The sequence below is a fragment of the Triturus cristatus genome, chromosome 9 (genome assembly GCF_964204655.1).
Source record: "Triturus cristatus chromosome 9, aTriCri1.1, whole genome shotgun sequence".
NCBI lineage: Eukaryota > Metazoa > Chordata > Amphibia > Caudata > Salamandridae > Triturus > Triturus cristatus.
The window spans coordinates 371,403,684-371,425,931 of NC_140592.1; the positions used below are offsets into that span (position 1 = coordinate 371,403,684).

Here is a 22,248-nt window from a genome sequence, read left to right on the forward strand (position 1 = left end):
TCCTCATATTATTCAGCAGATTTGGATCATTCCTTACAAATGTTTACATTTTGTTGCTTAGTGGTTGTTATTTGTCCTTTAAGGCATTTTTTTTATCAACTTTCTTATGGATCAACTGATTCTGGATCTATTAATCTCCTTGACTCTTTTCTCGCTCCTGATTTCAGGGGGGAGGTTGCTGCTCGCTGATTATTATCAGCACAATCTACATCATCGATCAAGATCTACACCTGTTGCTAAAGGAGGTTTTTATCCTCATAGATTTTTCCTCCTAGCTGTGACCCTCTAAAACAGACACCTGTCATCCTCGGGGTTAGGTGGGTTTCCAAAATACACAGCTACGCACATTGAAACACATTGAAAATAACAGGGTATGTTTTGAGTGGAAAAATAGGAGTCGTCCATGTTGTGCTGGGGGCAGTTTCCTGTCACTGGCACTAAACCCATATCATTTTTATCGGGAGACATACAGGTATGCTCGGTGGTCGTAAATTTGTGGATCCCCCTACATTATGGACCTTTGTTCCACATAAATGTGAGGAAAAGTTGTGTTTTAGCCTAAGTTTGAGGTTTTCTAGGTCTTCTAGGTAAAAACAACCTGTAAGAAGCACACAAATCACACCACTTCGGACTCCTTCAAGTGTCTAGTTTTCTGAAATGTCTAGGTAGGGTTAGTTTGTCTAGGTGGCGGCTGAGCTAGAGCCCAAATTTCACAGCTACCCACACTGCAAAAAAAGCATTTATTTTGCTGAGTGAAAAGTGACATCACCAGGTCGTGTTGGTCATTTTGTTGTCACAGGCACTAGACCCGGTCAAAAATGTTGGCAGGGGTGTAGCTTCAGGGCGGGGTGTTTGGGGTGTTGCACCACCCTAATAAATGGATTTTCTGATAAATAATTGGGTACCTGTGCTATCAGTCAGGCACCATGGTGTAAGATGTCTGCTGGATTTCACCAGGAATATTTACATGCACACTAACAAAAACGCACACACACTCTCCCTCTCAGTTTTAAAAGTCCTAAAAAATGTTGGTTATTTTACAAAATATTAAGCCCGATTCACAGAAGTAAACTGAGACAAAAGTCTAACTTTATGAATTTTGGTAATCACAAAGGCCATTTACAAGTAGTAAAGTTAGACTTTTGTCTCAGTTACACTTAAGATTTGGTCTTAAGTTGAACTTTTTGATCTCAGTCAAACTTGAGACCAAAAACTTAACTTTAACTGAGACAAAAGTCTAACTTTACTACTCATAAATGCCCTTTGTGAATACCGAAAATCGTAAAGATAGACTTTCGTCTCAGTTTATCTTTGTGAATCGGGCCCATTGTGCTTTCTCTCTTAGTACTCCTACCAATCCACTTTCCTCTCTCTTTCCACTGCCGCGTAAACACCTCTCATGCGTCCAACATGTCATATAATCTAGTTTAACATTTTATGCCAGCCAGATTGTTGGAAAATCTGAAGCTCACAACCCCCCAATCTTACTGACTATGCTATGCCCCAGCATGTTGGGTACACGTTTTTATCGGGGATGTGTGGGAACACAGACTAGCAGAACATTTGTTACTACCAATTGGATCGCTCTGTATTTGTGGATTCCAAAGGCAAACCAGCATGCAAGAAAGAAGACATTTTGGAGAATGCCCTCTGAGGTGCTTGATAATAACTTTTTATCTGGTAGTTGATGTAATTTTGACTGGAAGTGCACTGGGTTTCTGCTAACCAGGCCCCTAGTGCCAGATCTCTTTCTCAAACTGTGCAATTGCTTACCCAATTGGCAATACCTTTAGTACCCTCTGAAAGTCCCCAGTAAATGATACAGCTGGTACCAAGGGCCTGAGGTACTAAAAAGGGTCCCTGAGGACTGCTGCATAAATTGTGCCACCTTGGAAGACCCCTCACCAAGGTCATGCAAACTGTCACTGCAGTCTACAAGTCTTGGTGAAAACAAAAGTGAAAATATGACATGGTACACAGCCTGTGTGCCATGCCTGGCGACACTACATGCAGTATAAGTAAGTCACCCTTGCAGCAGGCCTTACCACCCTAAGGCAGGGTGCACTGTACTTCATATGAGGGCATAACCGCATGAGCGGCTATGTCCAAGTGCTGGTCAGTTCCATTTCTGCCAGTACTAGTGATCAGGGACGCCATTTTAAAGCATGGGCTGCACACTGCTGAAAATGAGTTCCCCAGCTCCATAATGGCTTCACTGAAAATAGGAATGTTTGGTGTCAAACATCCCTTATTAATAAACCCACACTGATGTCAGTGTAGGATCTAGTAATACATGCACACAGAAGGCACCTTAGAGGTGCCCCCAGAAAAACAACCAGCTAATGGTGTGCTGACTGACTGGTTTTCACCACCCTGCCTCCAGAGGCTATTTTCTGACCCCCAAGAATGAGGGACTTTGCTCTCACGGAAGCCAGAAACTGAGTCTGCTCGAGCCTGCAGTGTGTTCTCCTCCTCCCACAGGATGCCCCGCAGATTAGCATTCCACAGCAGGGGAGCTTTGAAGGGCCTACAGATTTTGGTATACAAATCTGGTTTTACCTACAGGAGAAGAAGCCGACCCCCTTTGTGGAGAGCCATTTGGCACCTGTACAGGGGGGGAAATTAACTATTCAGATCGGAGTGTCCACCCTTAGGCTTGTGCCTCCCTTAAGGTGGGCTACCTGAAGTGGAGGCAACTGTTCAAAGTTAATCATCTTGGTGATGGCAAAATCAGGAATTCTGGAACAGTGTTATGACCACCTCCCCAGAAAGTAGTATTATTGGGATCGTAGTAACCCAAGGGTGGGTATCCCATTGGCTACTACCCTGCACTGCCCCCAATGCCGCTAAATTCAGTATTTAGGGGAGGCCCTGGCACCAGAAAATCAGATCCTGCTGCCCAAAAGAAGAAGAGCCAAAGAGCCGCGAACGCCAGTACAGCAAAAGAAGCAAATGACTTGGCACAAGCCCTGCCAGCCTGTTCGCCTGTTCTCGACAATTGCGCCAAAGTCATCTCGCCCTGTAAGCTGTTGATCCTGCAAAGCCTGGGAAGAACTGCCAGCATTTCTACAAAGACAGAGGAACTCCCATGGAGCAGCAGAGCTGTTCCCCTGCATCTTGCAGGTACCAAAGACTGAGCTGTGAGGCCCCAAGACCACAAAAACCTGACAACATGAAGCCCCACTGCACCTGAGCCGCTTGGCCCAAGCTGAAGTGGGCCAATTGTTGCCAAGGTTGCCAAGGCTCTCCAGACTCAAAGCCCACCTGGGGTTACCCCACTGTGAACTTACCAACTTCGTGTGCCAGATCTGTTCACAGGCCCCATCTACCACGACCACTCCCTGTGACGAAAACCAGATGCCTGAGGACACCGTTGCCCCTGGCCCATGGAGAAGAGGACCAAAGGCGTCCCTCGTTCCCAAGCATCATAAGGTCTGAGCACCCCTGTTGGTTCAGCCCGAACTGTCTCCCAGTCCAACACTGCAGCATCTGTTCACGAGGACCAATTCCTGTCGACTTGCATTGGTCACCCGAAGCTGTTTTGCACCACTGCACCTGCCTGCCCTCGTGCCACTGGAGGTAACCTGCTAGTGCTGCCTTTGACTTTGCCCCATACTCACCTCAAGTCCCAGAGGTTGGTCTCATAAGTTGCTGCAAAAAACTAGTAAGCCGTATTTCTTTTTCCTTCCATAGAAAAACATTGCAGCCTCTGAAAAATGCATTTTGTGTTGACTGTTTAAAGGCAAATGTATTTCACTTGAAAAATGTACCTACCTGATCGTATTGATTCCTGTGCTGCAACATATATAAAGATACGTGTTATTTTAATAAATTCGTGTGGATCTCCTTATTGAGTTGTGTACATCATTTATTGACTATTGTGTGTATTTGCCGATGTCTAACACTCCACTCTGATAAGCCTAATGCTGCTAGACCACACTAACCCCTATAAGAGCACCTTGGGATTGCTAAAGCAAGCCCCTGTCCACTAGTTCGGAAATACCCGGACTCTGCACAGTATATCTCATTTTGATATACTACATAAAGAGCTGGCTTCCTACAATGGGTAACCACAAATTCAGGGGTGGAAAAATAATAATTGTTCCTAAATTCAGTATATTGTGTACATTGTTACACTATGTGTATTCGTGCAGCACATGACTCGTGCAGAAGGGTATCCTTGCACTGAAGCTAGTGTTGCATGGGCTGAGCAAGGGCTAGATGAAATGCCAGATCTTCAATTGCTGTAGAATTCAAGAACTGAGGAGGTGCTTCTGATGTGCGGCGTAGATCGCAGGGTCAAGCAGTCACACTCAACATTGGAGAAACGTCGAACTAAGCATCGAACCTAGTGTCAGGCACTGTAATAAATTCCAAAGTTCTCAATCATGGCTTGTTAACAGAATTTATAGCAGGCAAGCCGTGATTGAGCCCTGGAATCAGGGCTGTCAGTGGGCCAAATAGGCAAAAATAAAATGAAAAACGTACTTACCTAACCTACGCTTCCTCATCTTGATAATAGTCAGCGCGAATCCTCCGGGAGCCTCAGCCAGCTCCCCCTCCAAATCCCTATACTGCAGATGAGAAGCATGAGAGCAGTGCCAGGATTGGCTGGAGAAGGCTGCCTCGACACTCCAATAGACACTCCAATAGGCATTGGGGGCCTGTACCTGCTCTCCACTCAGCTGTCTAAGAAAGCTAGGTAGAGAGGTTTAAAGTGCGCATGTCAGGCTGGCCATCATAAAACGGCCGGCCAAAGTGATATGCACACTTTAAACTGGAGTGAGCATCACTCCCTTGCTGTCAGTCAGCAGCAATGGCCCCACCCTAAAAAACGGCTCAGACTGGGAACAGTGAAATATCAAATGGTAATTCATCTTAGTGCCATTTTATTTTTCACTTTTGCTGCACGGGGAAAGACACTCCTTTACCCTAATGTGGGAGGCTGCCACTGGAATCTCTTCTCAGACATTAGGTGAAAATTAATTGGATGAGAGGCAATATGATGACACAGGTAATCCAAGTAAACAATAGTGTTTCAACATAAAACATATCACATATGAAGTTTTTGTATCTTCCGTCTTTTTATATTCCTTCTTGCAACTCATAAAAACAGACAGCCAACGCATTTCGCCTAAACATGGGCTTCTTCAGGGCTGTAATGGCTACAATATAAGACCATTTTTAGAAAAAGCAAAGAAAAAAAGAAACAAAAAATCATTCTCTTAGAATGACTATACATTTGTGGTAGGATGAGAGGAAAAAATAATAAAAGACCCAAATGTGTCGAGCCAATAGATGTGTAGCAGACCACATTTCAAAAACAAGAGTGATATCAAAAAGATCCATTAGGCTGAAAATTCACACCCGTGAGAATAAAGATACCTACACAGTAAAAAAAATATTATTGAGGGAAAATCGTGATTAGAACCAGGTAAAAGAAAGAGTGTGAAGAAGAAAAATGAAAATAAGATGGGAGAGGAAAAAGGGGGAAAAAGAAAAGAAAATTGCCTTTAACCCAAAGTAGGCATAACTACAACACATCTACAGTGGCTAGTAAAACTAGCTTACCAAGATAGTATGAATGTAAGGTGTGTATTCTGGCAAGCGAGTCAACAAGCAATTGGACACGAATTCTGTCGAACTATATCAGTCAGAAAAACTATTAATTAATAAAAATGTTCGTGACCAATTATAAAAAGAAAAGCACAGACTGAAAAGCAAATGTAAATGCAAACATACCTAAAGTATGATGAAATGGCTCACAATGAGACAAGAGTATTCAACCAATGTCTGTGGATAGAATTATCTGTAAGGAGAAACAATCTCAAATAAGGAGACGTCCTAAGAATTACAAAAGAGCACAGAAAAATTCCAAGTAAAAAGATCTGCCCTTCTCATTAAAGGAAACTCTTGTATTGCACGTATCACTCTACTAAAATAGCACAGACACATGTCTTCAGCAAAATCGTACAAAAGAGGAAGAAGAAAAAAGACTGCCATCATCCAAAAGCTATATGCATAAGAAACAACAGTAAAGAGTAGAACTGTTAAGCAACACAAACGGCTGCACTCCCTAATATAAAGCGTATGTCTCAAACAAGACGCATAATATGAACGCACTATGTGTGTAAGCATCAAAATACGTCATAATAAAATCCAACCTAACATAGTGATGACTCTCCATTTATAGATTCTAAATTATACGCTACATTGCATCTAAAACAAGAATGAGACTGTAGCCAAAACGAATGGTGTAGGTAAACCACCAGTCTACTAACACCAAAAAGAGGGCCCACAACCAAAAGGAAAGAGGCATCCGACCGAAACCAGCAAATGCCCCCGTCTGTTCTGCTATACTCTATGCCGCACAACAACTTTTACAGACAACGGGGGATTCATAGAAACTAATAGTTACGAGCTATACCGCGTGCCCAGTAAAACGGTACAACCAGAGTCAGGGTGTCAGTCCAAATGACTTTATAAAAACTCGGCAGCCGAATCGGTGTAAGCCGAGGGGCTGTCGAGAACAATCATAAATTTAAAAAACTACGTGCAATCAACTTACTGAATGTCGGTATTGGCCGCATCCAAGAGACTGTCAGGAGCCGTCTACGGCGTCCCGTATCCGGCACAATAAACAAGAAAGTGCACGTAGCGACTAGAAAGCCATTTAAGGCGTCGGCAACCCCCGGGCCGCTACACAGGAAGTGAATGTGGCGATGCCCTTCCGGGATCAAAACGTGAAGAAATGACAACTAGACCGAAAACAAAGGGGCTGGCAGCAACTCACTTCCGGTTCCATGCCTCCATCAAAAGTTGGTCACCATCTCGTAATCGGTGAACGATTCAAAAACACCAAGTAACTAATACAAAATATTAAATGCACATTGCGTTTTCAATGACAAGGAACTGAATACTAAAAAAACAAGAATGAGAATGAGACTGTAGCCAAAACGAATGGTGTAGGTAAACCACCAGTCTACTAACACCAAAAAGAGGGCCCACAACCAAAAGGCAAGAGGCATCCGACCGAAACCATAGATTCAAATATTCATAATATTGGAACAAACTTATTGGAAATTAGGAATGACAATGACCAGGTTAACACTAATCAACATGATATGTTGTCCAATTTTGCCCAAACTTCTAAGGTTGACAACTTGGTTATAAATCTTTCTGATTACAATCTGAATGTACATGAAGTCAATGTTTTGAATAAAGGTCTTGGATTTTGTCCCGTGTATGGGGGTTTGTTCACGGATTTGCATGTTGACCTATTCAAGTTTGTTAGACATGCCAAACTCAAATGTCATTTTTCTGTCAACAACTATGAGCGTTCTATCTTGCCAGCACCCGCAGTATGCACTGATATTACTATTTCACACGTCAAAAATGTAGCGACGTTATTATCATTGGATACTGATAATGATTCCTCCTATGAACATGTGTTGACAAGTGTGAATATTGCCCAAGACTATACATGTGATAGTGGTCTTCATAATACCAGCAAATTCATGCCCCAGGGTGCACATTTAAGTACCTTGGATGTTTTCCATGAGTTAGTTACTAAGGAATTATACAACCTAGAAGACAAACATGTTAGTAGTTTCAAAAAACATTTGCCAGATAACCTTAGATCATTGGAGAGAACAGCTATGCGGAATCTACGCAATAATAGTAACATAATAATGCGTGAGGCCGACAAAGGAGGGAACGTTGTCATTATGAACAGGACTGACTATGAGAAGGAGGTTGAAAGACAACTCAATAACATCGCACACTACACTAAGCTTGTTCAAAACCCCTGCACTGCTGCCACCATTAAGATCAACATGCAATTAACACATTGGAAAGAGTTGGGTCTTTTATCAGACACAGAACACAGGTTCCTGTCCATAAGTAACCCTAGGTACCCTTGCATCTGCCTGCTTCCGAAGGTACAAAAGAAAATGCCATTTCCACCGGGACGACCTATCATTTCAAGTATTGGCTCTATGACAGAGGCACTGGCTAAGTTTGTCGATACATTCTTGCAGCCGTTAGTCACTAATTTGCCCTCGTACATCAGGGACAGTACTGACCTACTCAAAAAGTTTTCAGATCTGGAATGGGATGACAACATGTGGTTTGCCACATTGGATGTGGAATCCCTATATACGTGTATTAAACGTGAATTTGGCGAAATAGCTGTAGACTTTTATCTTTCCAGTAGACATGCCAGTCTGTTTGATCACAATTTGATGTTATTAGGGATGATAGATTTAATCCTTGATAATAACTTTTTCATGTTTAACACCACATGGTACAAACAAGAGCAGGGTACCGTTATGGGTTCTAAATTTGGGCCCTCGTACGCCAACCTCTTTATGGGGTGGGTGGAGCGTACCCATGCATGGTCTGCAGCGGCCTCAGATTGGACTAAACATATCCAATTCTGGGGCCGCTACATTGATGATATCATTATCATTTGGACTGGTACAGGCACTGAACTTAAGGAATATCACAATTTCCTCAATGACAACGCACTGAATGTCTCGTTTAATCTTGAAATGTCCCAAACAAGAATTCAGTTTCTAGATCTGGAACTGTACATTAAAGGGAGGACCATCCACACAGGAAAGAAACAGCAGTCAATAGTATTCTAAATTTTACCAGCTCACATCCTCCTTCTACAAAGAAAGCAATCCCCTATGGGGAACTTCTGCGGATTCGCAGAAACTGTAGTGAGGATGGTAATTTTGCTGAACACTCTAGAAAGACCACAGATAGACTAAAAAAGAAGAGGCTATCATGCACAGTCTGTTCTGCTATACTCTATGCCGCACAACAACTTTTACAGACAACAGGGGATTCATAGAAACTAATAGTTACGAGCTATACCGCGTGCCCAGTAAAACGGTACAGCCAGAGTCAGGGTGACATTAGTTACTTGGTGTTTTTGAATCGTTCACCGATTACGAGATGGTGACCAACTTTTGATGGAGGCATGGAACCGGAAGTGAGTTGCTGCCAGCCCCTTTGTTCTCGGTCTAGTTGTCATTTCTTCACGTTTTGATCCCGGAAGGGCATCACCACATTCACTTCCTGTGTAGCGGCCCGGGGGTTGCCGACGCCTTAAATGGCTTTCTAGTCGCTACGTGCACTTTCTTGTTTATTGTGCCGGATACGGGACGCCGTAGACGGCTCCTGACAGTCTCTTGGATGCGGCCAATACCGACATTCAGTAAGTTGATTGCACGTAGTTTTTTAAATTTATGATTGTTCTCGACAGCCCCTCGGCTTACACCGATTCGGCTGCCGAGTTTTTATAAAGTCATTTGGACTGACACCCTGACTCTGGCTGTACCGTTTTACTGGGCACGCGGTATAGCTCGTAACTATTAGTTTCTATGAATCCCCCGTTGTCTGTAAAAGTTGTTGTGCGGCATAGAGTATAGCAGAACAGACGGGGGCATTTGCTGGTTTCGGTCGGATGCCTCTTTCCTTTTGGTTGTGGGCCCTCTTTTTGGTGTTAGTAGACTGGTGGTTTACCTACACCATTCGTTTTGGCTACAGTCTCATCCTTGTTTTAGATGCAATGTAGCGTATAATTTAGAATCTATAAATGGAGAGTCATCACCATGTTAGGTTGGATTTTATTATGACGTATTTTGATGCTTACACACATAGTGCGTTCATATTGTACGTCTTGTTTGAGACAAACGCTTTATATTAGGGAGTGCAGCCGTTCGTGTTGCTTAACAGTTCTACTCTTTACTGTCGTTTCTTATGCATATAGCTTTTGGATGATGGCAGTCTTTTTTCTTCTTCCTCTTTTGTACGATTTTGCTGAAGACATGTGTCTGTGCTATTTTAGTAGAGTGATACGTGCAATACAGGAGTTTCCTTTAATGAGAAGGGCAGATCTTTTTACTTGGAATTTTTCTATGCTCTTTTGTAATTCTTAGGACGTCTCCTTATTTGAGATTGTTTCTCCTTACAGATAATTCTATCCACAGACATTGGTTGAATACTCTTGTCTCATTGTGAGCCATTTCATCATACTTTAGGTATGTTGCATTTACATTTGCTTTTCAGTCTGTACTTTTCTTTTTATAATTGGTCACAAACATTTTTATTAATTAATAGTTTTTCTGACTGATATAGTTCGACAGAATTTGTGTCCAATTGCTCGTTGTCTCGCTTGCCAGAAGACACACCTTACATTCATACTATCTTGGTAAGCTAGTTTTACTAGCCACTGTAGATGTGTTGTAGTTATGCCTACTTTGGGTTAAAGGTAATTTTCTTTTCTTTTTTCCCCCTTTTTCCTCTCCCATCTTATTTGCATTTTTCTTCTTCACACTCTTTCTTTTACCTGGTTCTAATCACGATTTTCCCTCGATACATTTTTTTTTACTGTTAAGGTATCTTTATTCTCACGGGTGTGAATTTTCAGCCTAAGGGATCTTTTTGAGATCACTCTTGTTTTTGAAATGTGGTCTGTTACACAACTATTGGCTCGACACATTTGGGTCTTTTATAATTTTTTCCTCTCATCCTACCACAAATGTATAGTCATTCTAAGAGAATGATTTTTTGTTTCTTTTTTTCTTTTCTTTTTCTAAAAATGGTCTTATATTGTATGCCATTACAGCCCTGAAGAAGCCCATGTTTGGGCGAAACGCGTTGGCTCGCTGTTTTTATGAAGTGCAACAAGGAAAATAAAAAGACGGAAGATACAAAACATTCATATGCGATATGTTTTATGTTGAAACACTATTGTTTACTTGGATTACCTGTGTCATCATATTGCCTCAAATCCAATTAATTTTCAAGTATATATTTACGTTCTACAAGCAGCAGAACGTTTGAGGTGGGCAATATTGCATATTGCTAGTGACTGATTCTGGTGGTGCAGTCTCCTTTGACCCGGCTGCTTCTAATTCTTTTCTGTGCTCAGACATTAGGTGCACGGTAGAGGAAGGCACTATTGCCAGATCTGATTCTGTGTATGCAGGAGGAGTACGGCTGAGTGTGTGTGAGGAGGCTGACTATGTGTGTGGACGAGTACGTCGGAGCAAAGGTGTCTGAAAGGTTTATGGAAGTTTATGCATTTGTTGCAGTTGTTGAGGTATGTGGGGCCAATGTCCTGCAAGGCTTTGTATATGTGCATGAGGAGTTTGAAGAATGCTTGTTTGTGGATTGGGAAAAACTGGAGTTCATTGAGGTGCAGCGTGATGTGAGTGTGGGGTGGGAGGTTGAGGGTAAGATTGGATGCTGAGTTTTGAATGGTCAGGAGTCTTCTGGTCAGTGGAGCGTTCAGAAGTACATGGTTTTCCTTCATACCCATTTTTCATTCTGTATATTTTACCATATGAATTACAGTAAAGTTGGTATCCAATGAAAAATAATTGTAAGGTGCAGCTCAGTTGTTGGCTTTGGGTATCACATCTTTTTGGAGAACTTAGGACCCCTATATATACCAGGGATCAGAAGGGTCTATCGAACGTAATTGTATATTGCTTTTGTAAATAAGCCATTGTAACACAAAATTAGAAATGAAAGCATTGTTACAAGTGACTGTTTTTCTTACTCATTTTCCATATTTTATTTTTAAAATGTTACTCCATGTATATACATATGAATATATATGAATATAGGTTCATACTTTGAACAGAAATAGGACTATATATAATGTTAATGTGTCTGTAAATTTGCATAAATATATGTATACATTTAGATGTGTGTGTATGTCTATATACTATTGATATATTTACTTTTGATTAAAAACATATAAAATCATATATACATACAAAAATAAATAACTACAAAATAATAGAAACACAATAAAAATACATCAAATAAAATTACAAAAACGAAACACATTTCCTTTCCCTCCACTCTTTGACTCACCAAAACCTTTCTGTCCACAATGGACTCCTAAACATACTATCCACACTCTTCCTTCTTTTCTATCCAATTCATCCCACAAACAGGCACACATCACCACAACTGTCAATAACATCTCACACCTTCCCTTTCTTAATAACCTTCAAATAATGTATGCCCCTACAAAACAGAAGAGTAAATGCTTGAGAGCTGAACAGTACAAACTTAGCACAACTAATCTAATTAGAAAAAGGAAACACATATTACTTACCTACTACTTTTTTACCTCTATGCTTGGGTTTCGGAGTAGTGTGCTACTCGCTGCATAGCAATTCAATGCATTGTCAGGAGTTGTAGTAACCATAAAAATACAATTTACAATAACATAACACAACACAATCTAAATGGCACTGCATCAGCAACCAATCATTTGACCTCCTGCAGAAGCTCCTGACTCCAACAATATTACTGCATGAATGAATCACATACCTTTGGGATACTGTAGCCATGAAAATCTGTGTCCCGACTGATGGAGTGTGGAAGAGCCATAGGCGCTATGTCAACAAAACGTTGTATCTCCAAAATCACAGCATTTGTGTATGTCATCTTCACTCGATCATCAATGCTGGGCAGGCGCCCGGATCCAACCACATCATCAATCTCCTGCTGAACCTTGGCTGGAAGACCAAGAGCAAGAAGGGTAATTTTCCAGGCAGTGGCTGCATGCAGTTTTGACCTAAAATTTGTACTCTGGGAGAAACTTACCAGGAACAAACATGTGTCTAGAACTCTGAATCTGATTTCATTTTAGTTTTTTATTATTTGACAAGTCTGAGCTTTTTTTAATTGGATCTTTCATGTACATAACTTTTCTCGAAAATGAGATGGGAGAGAAAATTGAGATGAATTTGATAAAATACAATTTAAACATGTATAACAGTCTGGATGCAGCCTCTCTGAAGGTTGGGAGGGGCACCAGGCAGGGTTGACTCCTCTCGCCGCTCCTGTTTGCTCTAGCCATTGAGCCTTTGGCACTTCTCCTGTGTAAAGATTTAGAGCCATGGGAATTCGAGTGGGTACTTCAAGCATGTTATTTCTCTTTATGTGGGTGACGCAGTGGTGTATGTCCGCCCCCCTGCCAGGCATTGTCGATCTTAATGGGGCTTCTCAGTACCTTTGGTAAGGTCTAAGGCCTTCAGGTCAATTTCAGGAAATGGCTTTTGTTTCCACTTGGCAGTCTGATTGGGGTGCCCGCTGCCAGGTTGCCTGGGCTCAACCTCCGCTGGGAAAATCAGGGTTTTATGTACTAGGCATATGGGTAGCCCACACTGAGGATGTTCACCTGTGTCTGAATGAGGATAGAGATGTAGCAGGCCTCGAGGCCTCCGTGGCATTCTGGAATAGACTCCCCTTGCCAGTGATAGACAGGGCAGCAGTGGCCAAGATGGTTTTTCTTCCTCGCTGCCTTTACTTGGTCCAAAATGCAATATTTCGGCTCTACCCACACTTCGTTTGCACACTGGATTGCTTACTTATTACCTTAGTCTGGGCAGGGACGCATAGTATAGTGGCATTATTGGTCCTTAAGAGTGACATGGAGGTCAAAGGTCTTGTTATACTGGACCTATGCACTATTATTATGCAGCCAACCGACAGCATGCGGTGAGGTGGCTAGCAGACCCACATAATTAGAAGAGATTGCTCCTTAACATGCTGGGTGGTAATTTGCTGCAGTGCTTGCTACACTACCGGAGCATGGTCAATCCGAGCATGTGGTTCTGCAAATGGTGAGGCAGACTGCAGAGATTTGGGAGGAAGTGATGTTAAAGGTGTTACTCAGGGCTTCCTTTGATCGGATGCTTCATCTTTGGGACCTCGCCCCATTTAGGGCAATGATGGGGATATGTCCAGGGATGTCTGGAGGGTGGGGGCTGCCAGGTGGCAGAGGACCAATACCCCGGGGAGGTCTTCATCACGTTCCAGGACGTACAGAAGACCTTTGAAGTGGCAATAAGCCCCTTCCCCCATTATGCCAAGCTGAAAAGCGTCACACAGGAGGTCTGGGCTGGTTTCCCTGTGGCCCCTCAGCCCTACCTGATGTTGAGCTGTCGTGTAGTTCCTATAAAAACTATACAAGATCTGCGCGTTTAGACAACATGCACTTCGGGCTTGGTGTCCAGATTGATTCCAGACACCCCCACCAGGTATGTTGGCCTGCATACCAGATAGCTCACAGTGCCACTAGAAACTCCTCTTACCAAGGAGAGAATAGTTCTTGGCAACTATCAAACATGACAACCCTGATCCCTCAGAACCGTAGAAACAGTGCAATACTTTTCGCTCAGTCACTCGTGCTCACTTAATCTCAAAGAGATACACAGAATAAACTATATGGACGTTTTTCAATAAGTATTTATTGAACATTCCTCATTCTAGTGTAAAATAGGTGTGCTGAAACAACCACTAGACAGAAACGGATATAAATGATTAGAAGCACTAAGAAAGTAAAAGGTTGGTAGGTCTCTACCATCTTGCTATAAATGAATACAGGCAAGTATATAAAATACATGACAAAAAAGGCGTACTCCTACGATGCTATCCTAACTAAATGTACCAAGCATGTGTGTAGGTGTTAAGCCAAGAATCCCTCTAGGATAAACTCAACCCCATTACCTGAAGTGAGAGACTGTGGGAACCCATCTTGGTCTCGAGCTGGACACCCCGCAAGGGATGTTAGACCACTGCGAGCTGGAGTATCTGTATGCAGGAACTTCAGCATCTTGCGTCAGTGTGTCGGCATAAAAGTCGTGATCTCCTCTATCTCAGCAAGATGTGATATTTATATACCCAAAGTTATCCCCAGGGGTTCTACCTTGCTGTGCCAGTATCGTACTTAGGATGACATTGTGAATGAACCTTGTACATAGTTATTATGCAGGAGATGGTAGTCCTGATGATTTTTCAAGAATCAAAGGATCCTCATGCATAATGTATGAGGCTATTGTTCAGGGAAAACCCCACGTTCTGTAAGCAGTACTGTAACTAGGTAAAGGGTCAGTCCTAGCAGCCCGTTATGTATGTAATGTAGGGACAAATATAGGTGAAAGGTTGTGATGTTACCCGGGCCTATATTGGAGTACCTATATAGAATATAACAGAGTGGCCTGCTTCAATAGGGCGAAGGGAGGCATATCAGTTCCATATTTTACCAGGTGATATGGGGTGACATAGTACCTGTCCCATACGCCTCTCAAGGGGCCTGGGAGCGTTAGTTCGGGGAGCCTTTTGGGAATGCTGATTGGGCGAGTGTGTGTGCATTAGTGAGGAAGGTGTCCTGCAACCAAAGGTATAAGTTACTTCATTTTAATTTTCTACATCGTACCTATGTGACTCCTATGCACCTGAACAGGATCGATCCCTCGAGGGAGGCACAATGTGCACAATGTGGGGAGCTGGGAGCCACTTTTATGCACTTTGCCTGTGCATGTGCTGTGGCTCAGGGTCTCTGGAGGGAGGTGGTGCCTTAAATAGCGGAGGTGACTGATATTCTGCTTCCTCTGACTCCACTGACCTGCCTTTTGGGAGTGATGGTGAAGCCCAGGGGTGGAAGATTCACAATAGGATTGCTCAGCTTGCACTGTTATTGGGCAATAGGAGGGTGGCCATCGGTTGGATGAGCACCCGAGCACCGTTAGTATCTTCATATCAGTGGGACCTCCTTGAATAGGGGTTGGCTGAAGAGATGCATATGCGCATTGCCCATATGGATGAGGGTGCCTCGAATGTGCTCATGTTGTGGGGTCTCCTCTTTATAAATTTGCTGATGAGGATGAGACTGGCTTGATGGAGGGCTAGGATGAGGAGGGGTGATATTCATGTTCTTTGTACTATGGTGATGTGACTATGCCAACCAAGCATGTATACCTGTAATGTTCATTGTATATTTCGTTTGATGACTTGGCCCCAATGTGCTCTTGTCGCCTAGTCATTCTGTGTGGATGGTATTTCAGTTCAGCTGTGTATATTGCTATCTTTAAATGTATTATAATGACATATGACTGGAGTCTCTCCCCCTTTCAAATTGAAGCCACACACTGCTTGGTTGTTTATTGTTTACTGTGTAAAATCAATAATAAGAGTTTTTTTTTTAAAAAACACGTATAACAATCAAGCAGGTAACTGAAGACAGTGAAACCAAAAAATGTACATCAGACAAATGGAAATATGGACTGAAAGGGATCATATAAACACTGTAGGGTCAAATGTCCTTTGGAACAACATAAACATGTCAATAAGATCCACATTTTTCACTTTCTGCCAGAAGCAGTATGTTTGTGGTGCAGTTGACCTGTGTCAGTTCCACTCACCAGTACTTTATGAGACTATGTCGGATTAGATTCTGTTCAGTGATGGTGTGGGAGCTGCATCCCAATAAAGTTTTGAATCCCAATATCTTGCAAACCCTAATTTTACCTTGGGCAGTCTGGCTCTGGAGTCTTTTTTGTTGCTCTTGCGGCAAAAGACTATCCTCCCCTTCTCAGCAATAAATAGCACCATTATCAACAATTTAGCAGTGTACATAAAACTGGAACCACTCAAAAACTCAGTTCTAGATCCCAAAAAGTTTAAAGAGGTTTAGTGCAGCATTATTACTATAATATACATAAAATAATGCATGAATTGCCATGAAGGCTCAAATACAACATACAGAGTCACAAAGTCAAAATAAACCCCAAGTTAGACAATTGAATCTCTCAGATTCTAAGTGTCAGACTCATAAAGAAAATTGACAGCATCCTAAGCGAGTAAATGAAAATCTCAAATTAATCGGACAGAGTTTCGGGAGGAAAAGAAGTCACCCCAATCCCTCATACAACAGGAGGTTTTATACACAATTTATGCATAACAATTAGTAAAACTGCAGATTTAGCATGGTATGATCATGGATAGATCGCATTGGAAAATCACAAACAATTTTGTATCATTAAGCTGTTTTAGCACTAACCCATTTCTCTTGGTAAGAGAAAAATCTTCCACTCATTTCCTCAGTAACTGCTCTTTGAGGATGTACAGTATAATATGAAACATTTCTCAGACAATAGCTCATAGAATCATGTTCCTTTGCATACTTGCATCAGACCTTCCAGCAGAAGTCCTTCAAAATGATGCATCAGGTACACGGTGGAAACTAGTTCACAATATATGCTTTCTGATATATCTATCCCCTTTTGCGTCATGGCAGTCTATGCTCCTTGGAAATTGTGGGGCGAGAAGATGCGCAGTGGGTAACTTGATTGGGAAGAGGAATGAGCATGAGCAGGCTAATCAGAACACCAGAAACCACATCCATTTCAAATAAATGGTGGCATATGCATCCTCAAAATCACGACTTTGCACCAATAGTTTGTCACCCAATATTGCACATTAAAATATCTTCAACAATGGGATGCACTTAAAGTGGGGCTTCTTTTACCCGAGAGGCCACCATCTCCATGACCGGGATGGCACTTTTCTGGGTTGTTGGCATCTGCTTATACTATTGCAGTACAGGTATTTTACTTTAACTCCAATGAGAACTCTAGAGGCTCTCCTTAGTAGATCAGTATAGCATGATCCGGTTACCTCATCCCCATGATTGTATGTAGAGTGTGCCTAAGTGTGCTTTTGTAACATGTGTGATAGGGTATATATTGTTTGCGCCCCCTATCCTTTGTAGTTCATACAGTTGCTGGGGGTGCCATATGGTGAGCAGTTGCCAGAGGTAGATACCTCCTGTCTCCCTGCAGTTCCTTATTTACTTTTCTTCAGATTCACCCTTACCCCCCTCCTGCCCCTCTGAAACTCGTTGCGAAGCCAAGTGCACAGTCCAACTTGAATCACCATCCACAGAAAGGATGTTTTGTTGCAGTCTTCTGAATCTGAAACCCCAGCAGGTCAAGGGGGTCCCTGATCAGAAAGCATATCTTCTGCTTGGTGATAACAGCAGAAAATGTTTACCTGAATTCCACAAAAGTAGTCGTTTCTGCTATTGATAGTTGCAATAGTGTTGCTGCTAACTAAAAGGAAAATGCTCTGTGTTGATTCTTTCCACCACGCCACCCCCACCACACCCTACGGAAATGTGAGTTTAACCATGACTTTGAGCCAACAATCAGTCTGAATCAACTATCCCCAGGACGGGGGATATGAACTTGCAAATCCACCATATCCATGTTCCCTTTTTAGGTCTCGCCTAAGCCAGCGCGCATGTGCTGCCCTGCGAGGCTTTTAGTAAGGGCTTTTAAACTTGAAACACACGCTTGTGCGTGTACTTTTTAAAAAATCTCCCGCTATTGGCCTTTGCATGCGTCTTTCTAAGAAAGACAGCACACAATTGGCCAGAGGCGGGTGCATGTCCCGCCTTCTTTCTCCCCTGGCCTAGGGTGCTCAGGAGCGAGCATCAGCGCCATCTGTTTCCAATAATTGCGTCCGGCGTCTCACGTTCACGTTAATTGGAAAGAGATGGCGCTCGTGCTGGCCCTTGTGCACTTTTGTTTTCCTAGCAGCAACCCACTTACAAGATGGTCTCATATTTAACAATATTTTATATTAGGTACCAATGTGTATCAGTCTCTGTCACTGCTCTGCATAAGGGTCAACTATATCATACTTAGTCCAGTATGTATCAGGATTGTACCATATGATGTGAAACAACGCACTATATCACAGTTTTTTCAATATATCACAATATCTACATATGCTTATTTAAAAGATCCAATATAACACATTTTGATCCTCTATGTCATAATATTGTCTAGTGCTTTTCAGGCTGGTCCAATGCACCACAATTTGTTCCATTATATCACAGTATCCCCCATTGCTTTGCAAGATGATATATCACATCTTCCTCCAGTAAATAGCAGTCGCATTCCTGGCTTTCAGTATGGTCCGATATAATGCCTGTTGTTCCAACATATCACAAAATATACCATTGCTTTGCAAGATGGACAGAGACGTAAACCATTTGATTGAGTACATCACAGTATCATCCATCGGTCTGCACGATGGCCAAACATATATACCATTTTAATGCAGTATATCACAGTACCATTCATTGCTAGCATGACGGTCCCATATAACGCATCTTGTCGAAATATATATCACAACATTGACCATGGCTTTCTAGAATGGTATGCCACATCTCAAGGTGTTGGAGTACCATACCATGTCACCCATTGCTTTGCTGTATGGTCCGATAAATCCATCTTGTTGCAATAAATCACAAAATCATCTATTGAGTTGCAGAATGGCCAGATACATTGCAATGTTTTTTCAATATATCTAAAAATGTTCTGGTGGCTGCGCACAATAGAGATGCGCCACCCTGCCCAGCCCGGATGAGCTCACAATTGGTAAGGTGCCTTAACCTTAAGTTGACCCCAATTATATCAATGGCAAAACTTGTCTGTGATAGCTAATGTTGTGTGTTTGAGTGGGAGATGGATGGCCACTTCTGACAAGCACCCACTAAAGATGGCCCGCCAAGAACCATCTGCTTGGACGGCCCTAACGAGGCAAAGATTAAAGAGTCAGGCCCAGAGGTCAGCGCCAAGACAGATAGGAGCGCGTCTATCTGACCGAGGTAAGTCTGCCCAACACGATCCTGCAGGAGGGGAGGGTGCAGGAGCCTCACTGGGTCGGCCCTCGCAACATGTGAAGCAGGCAGCCTTCATCCAAGCTCACAATACAAAATGCAAGATTCGTTTTTTAAATCCACTCTCCGATTTTTACCTACATCAGTAAATTTGAATTTCACCATTTTTATTTGCACACATTATCTTTGTTTTCTGTTTGTGGCTCGTGGATGTAATATGGAAGCATTTTTATTCTGGGAAAAACGCTAGTAGGCCCCCTTCCTGGTTATACAGGCTAACACTTTAATTACATTTTCATGAGCACTGAGCGAGGAAACACGCTGCACGCGCCTAGATTGATTCTTATATTTTGTTTAAAGCCAAATGCATGGAAATAACTAAAGCCAGGGAAGCAAATTGGTCCGCCATCGGTATGCCAAACGTTTTCAATGCCATGGATTTACTACTGCTCTCGGATTTCTTTATTTTATTTTACATGTAAGCAATTTTGGCCACTTGTCTGTTTTTTAGGTCTCGCCTACACAGCACGCATGCGCTGAATAGGCAAAAGACCTTTAGCAATCGTTTTGAATTTCAGCCAAAAACGTGGACGCGTTCCATTGCCTTCAATGGCAACGCGTGCACGTCTGGCGATTTACTTGCGGGAGCGAGCGGCTGGCGCCATATGTTATTAATTATCGCCGCGCCAGCCGCTCGCTCCTGCAAGTGAATCGCGCAGGCCCCCTCCTCTCTCCCCTCCCCCTGCTGCCGCACGAGGCATGCTTGTGCTTGTTGAAAGCTGGTCTCAGTCTCAGGCTACATGTAGGGTGTTCCGCTTTTGCGTTTTTTCACTTCTTCAGATACTTTAAAGCACGTTTCCTCTGTAATTCTCCAATGCTCCTAGTTAATAACTCCTTGTGTTTTTTTTTTAAACAACCCACGTACACGAAGTGCATAAAACTTAGATCTTTAGTTTCCTTCTAAATGAAAGTGTGTTGTCTTGTGAAAGGTGGGCTGGTTTGTATCACAGACACACTGGTCCATCACTGGAAAGCACTCCCTCCACCATGTACATAAACTAGTCCCTTTGCTAGCATTGCTTCAGTTGTCCAGCCACGGAGGAGCTTTGCTACCGAAGCACCGAACCCAAGCCCTCCTGCGTCGTGCGCTATATGTGTAAAAAAAACTTTAAGCGAGCTGGTATCACGCGCCTACCTCAAAGGCTAATAAATGCCACATGTTCTGTTCCGGTCATTGATGCTGAGAAGGGCCAGCTGTTCTCAATCATAGAAGCACTGCCTTCCAAGTCTTATGTATGTTTTCCCTGAAGGGGAGTGTTTGTTTGGGGTCCGCTGGTAACCAATAGGAACTTCGCACTTGATAGGAGCTTCATCCAGCGGAGTCAATCCGGTTTACCATTATCCTTGCTTAATCTAGCTAGGCACACCAACCCTCTTGGTACCCCTTGGTAACTTCTAGTGCATCCATGTATGTGTCCCTTGCATGTTTGAGTCGTTTACCATTTGTGTTTCCACTACTTGATCTGAGAGACATGCATTCTCTACCCATCATGTACAAATATATTATCTAATGTTATCCCTAGTAAACTCCATTCTGCCACGTCAGGTCTCATTTCCCAATCGCTAGTTTTAGTTTATTGTATTTTTTTGTTTGCTCCGAAAATGTGCATATTCCTTTTAGGAGTTTGAATGTCCTTCATACCTTCGTATCTTTCCGCTGGATGTATGTATATACTATGTGACTCCTTTCCTTAAGGGGACTGCATTTTTAATTGTTTATCATTCTTCTCGACAGTCTCTGGGCTGCTCCATTCTATCTTTATCCTTCTTTATTCTATCATTATTCTCCTGAAGATGTCACCCTCCATAACCCAAATGTCACACTATACTCGAATTCAAGCCTCAGAGATGAAATGTGCAGTGGTATCTCCCAGTCCCCCTTTTTGGGTGTTTCTGCTTTTCCATTTAACCACTAGTTAATCCTTTGTTCCCCCAATATATTGTCACATTTTCTTTCCAGATTGAAGTTATCCAGTTTAATCAGTGCTGCATTTTTAATCTGTGTGATCACTTTAGATACCTCTCCTTCCATCTGTGGCTACTCCTCACAATGGGTTTGACGTAAATGCACGGTGCACCACTTTTCACTTGGCTGCTTCAGACTTAGGTTGCTACCTCCAAGTATAATATTTTAGCTTATCTAAATATCCTATACCTTTGGCTTTTAGCCCTGAAGTATCAATCCATTTACAGATTTTGCATTGTCTGCAACGAAACAAGCTTCCATCGCTGCTCCTCCGCAATGTGCTTTTGTAAGGTCATTGAGCACACATACAAGTGCGATCGTGTGGCCCCACTTATCTTTCTTTCTCAAGGACAATGTTGAAGGGTCTCATATTGTTACACCCTGAAGATGATGAGGAAAGATATTCCGTCCAACTCATTTCTCTTTACTTTCACCTCAGTGACTAGGTGGTGGACCACACCTTTTTAAAACACAAGAATGGGGTCCTGGACCGTCCTGCTTGCTTCTGGAGCAGTACAATGTGTTCACCTCCACGGAAGGAAAATTATGTTCTCTAGTAGAAAGTAAGATCCCTTAATTAACTTCCTATGTGGATATCATGCTCTTCATTTTCCGCTACAGTCACGAAATATGGTTATGCACCGTACCTAAATGTGAACTCATAGGAAGTAGGCAGTGTTTCTGTCCATTGAATCACATTAACGATTCAGTGCTT

The 22,248-nt window shown here is 42.5% G+C and overlaps 1 protein-coding gene across 5 annotated transcripts in view; it reads right to left on the bottom strand.

The window, feature by feature from the left end:
• Positions 1–22,248, bottom strand: part of LOC146797969 (cytochrome P450 2B19-like) — a 500,784-nt gene that overhangs the window by 68,329 nt on the left and 410,207 nt on the right. For all 5 annotated transcript variants that reach the window (XM_085625186.1, XM_085625188.1, XM_085625187.1 and 2 more), the window contains one exon: positions 12,364–12,551. In XM_085625186.1, the coding sequence (XP_085481312.1) occupies positions 12,364–12,551 (188 nt within the window). The remainder of the gene's footprint in view (positions 1–12,363; positions 12,552–22,248) is intronic.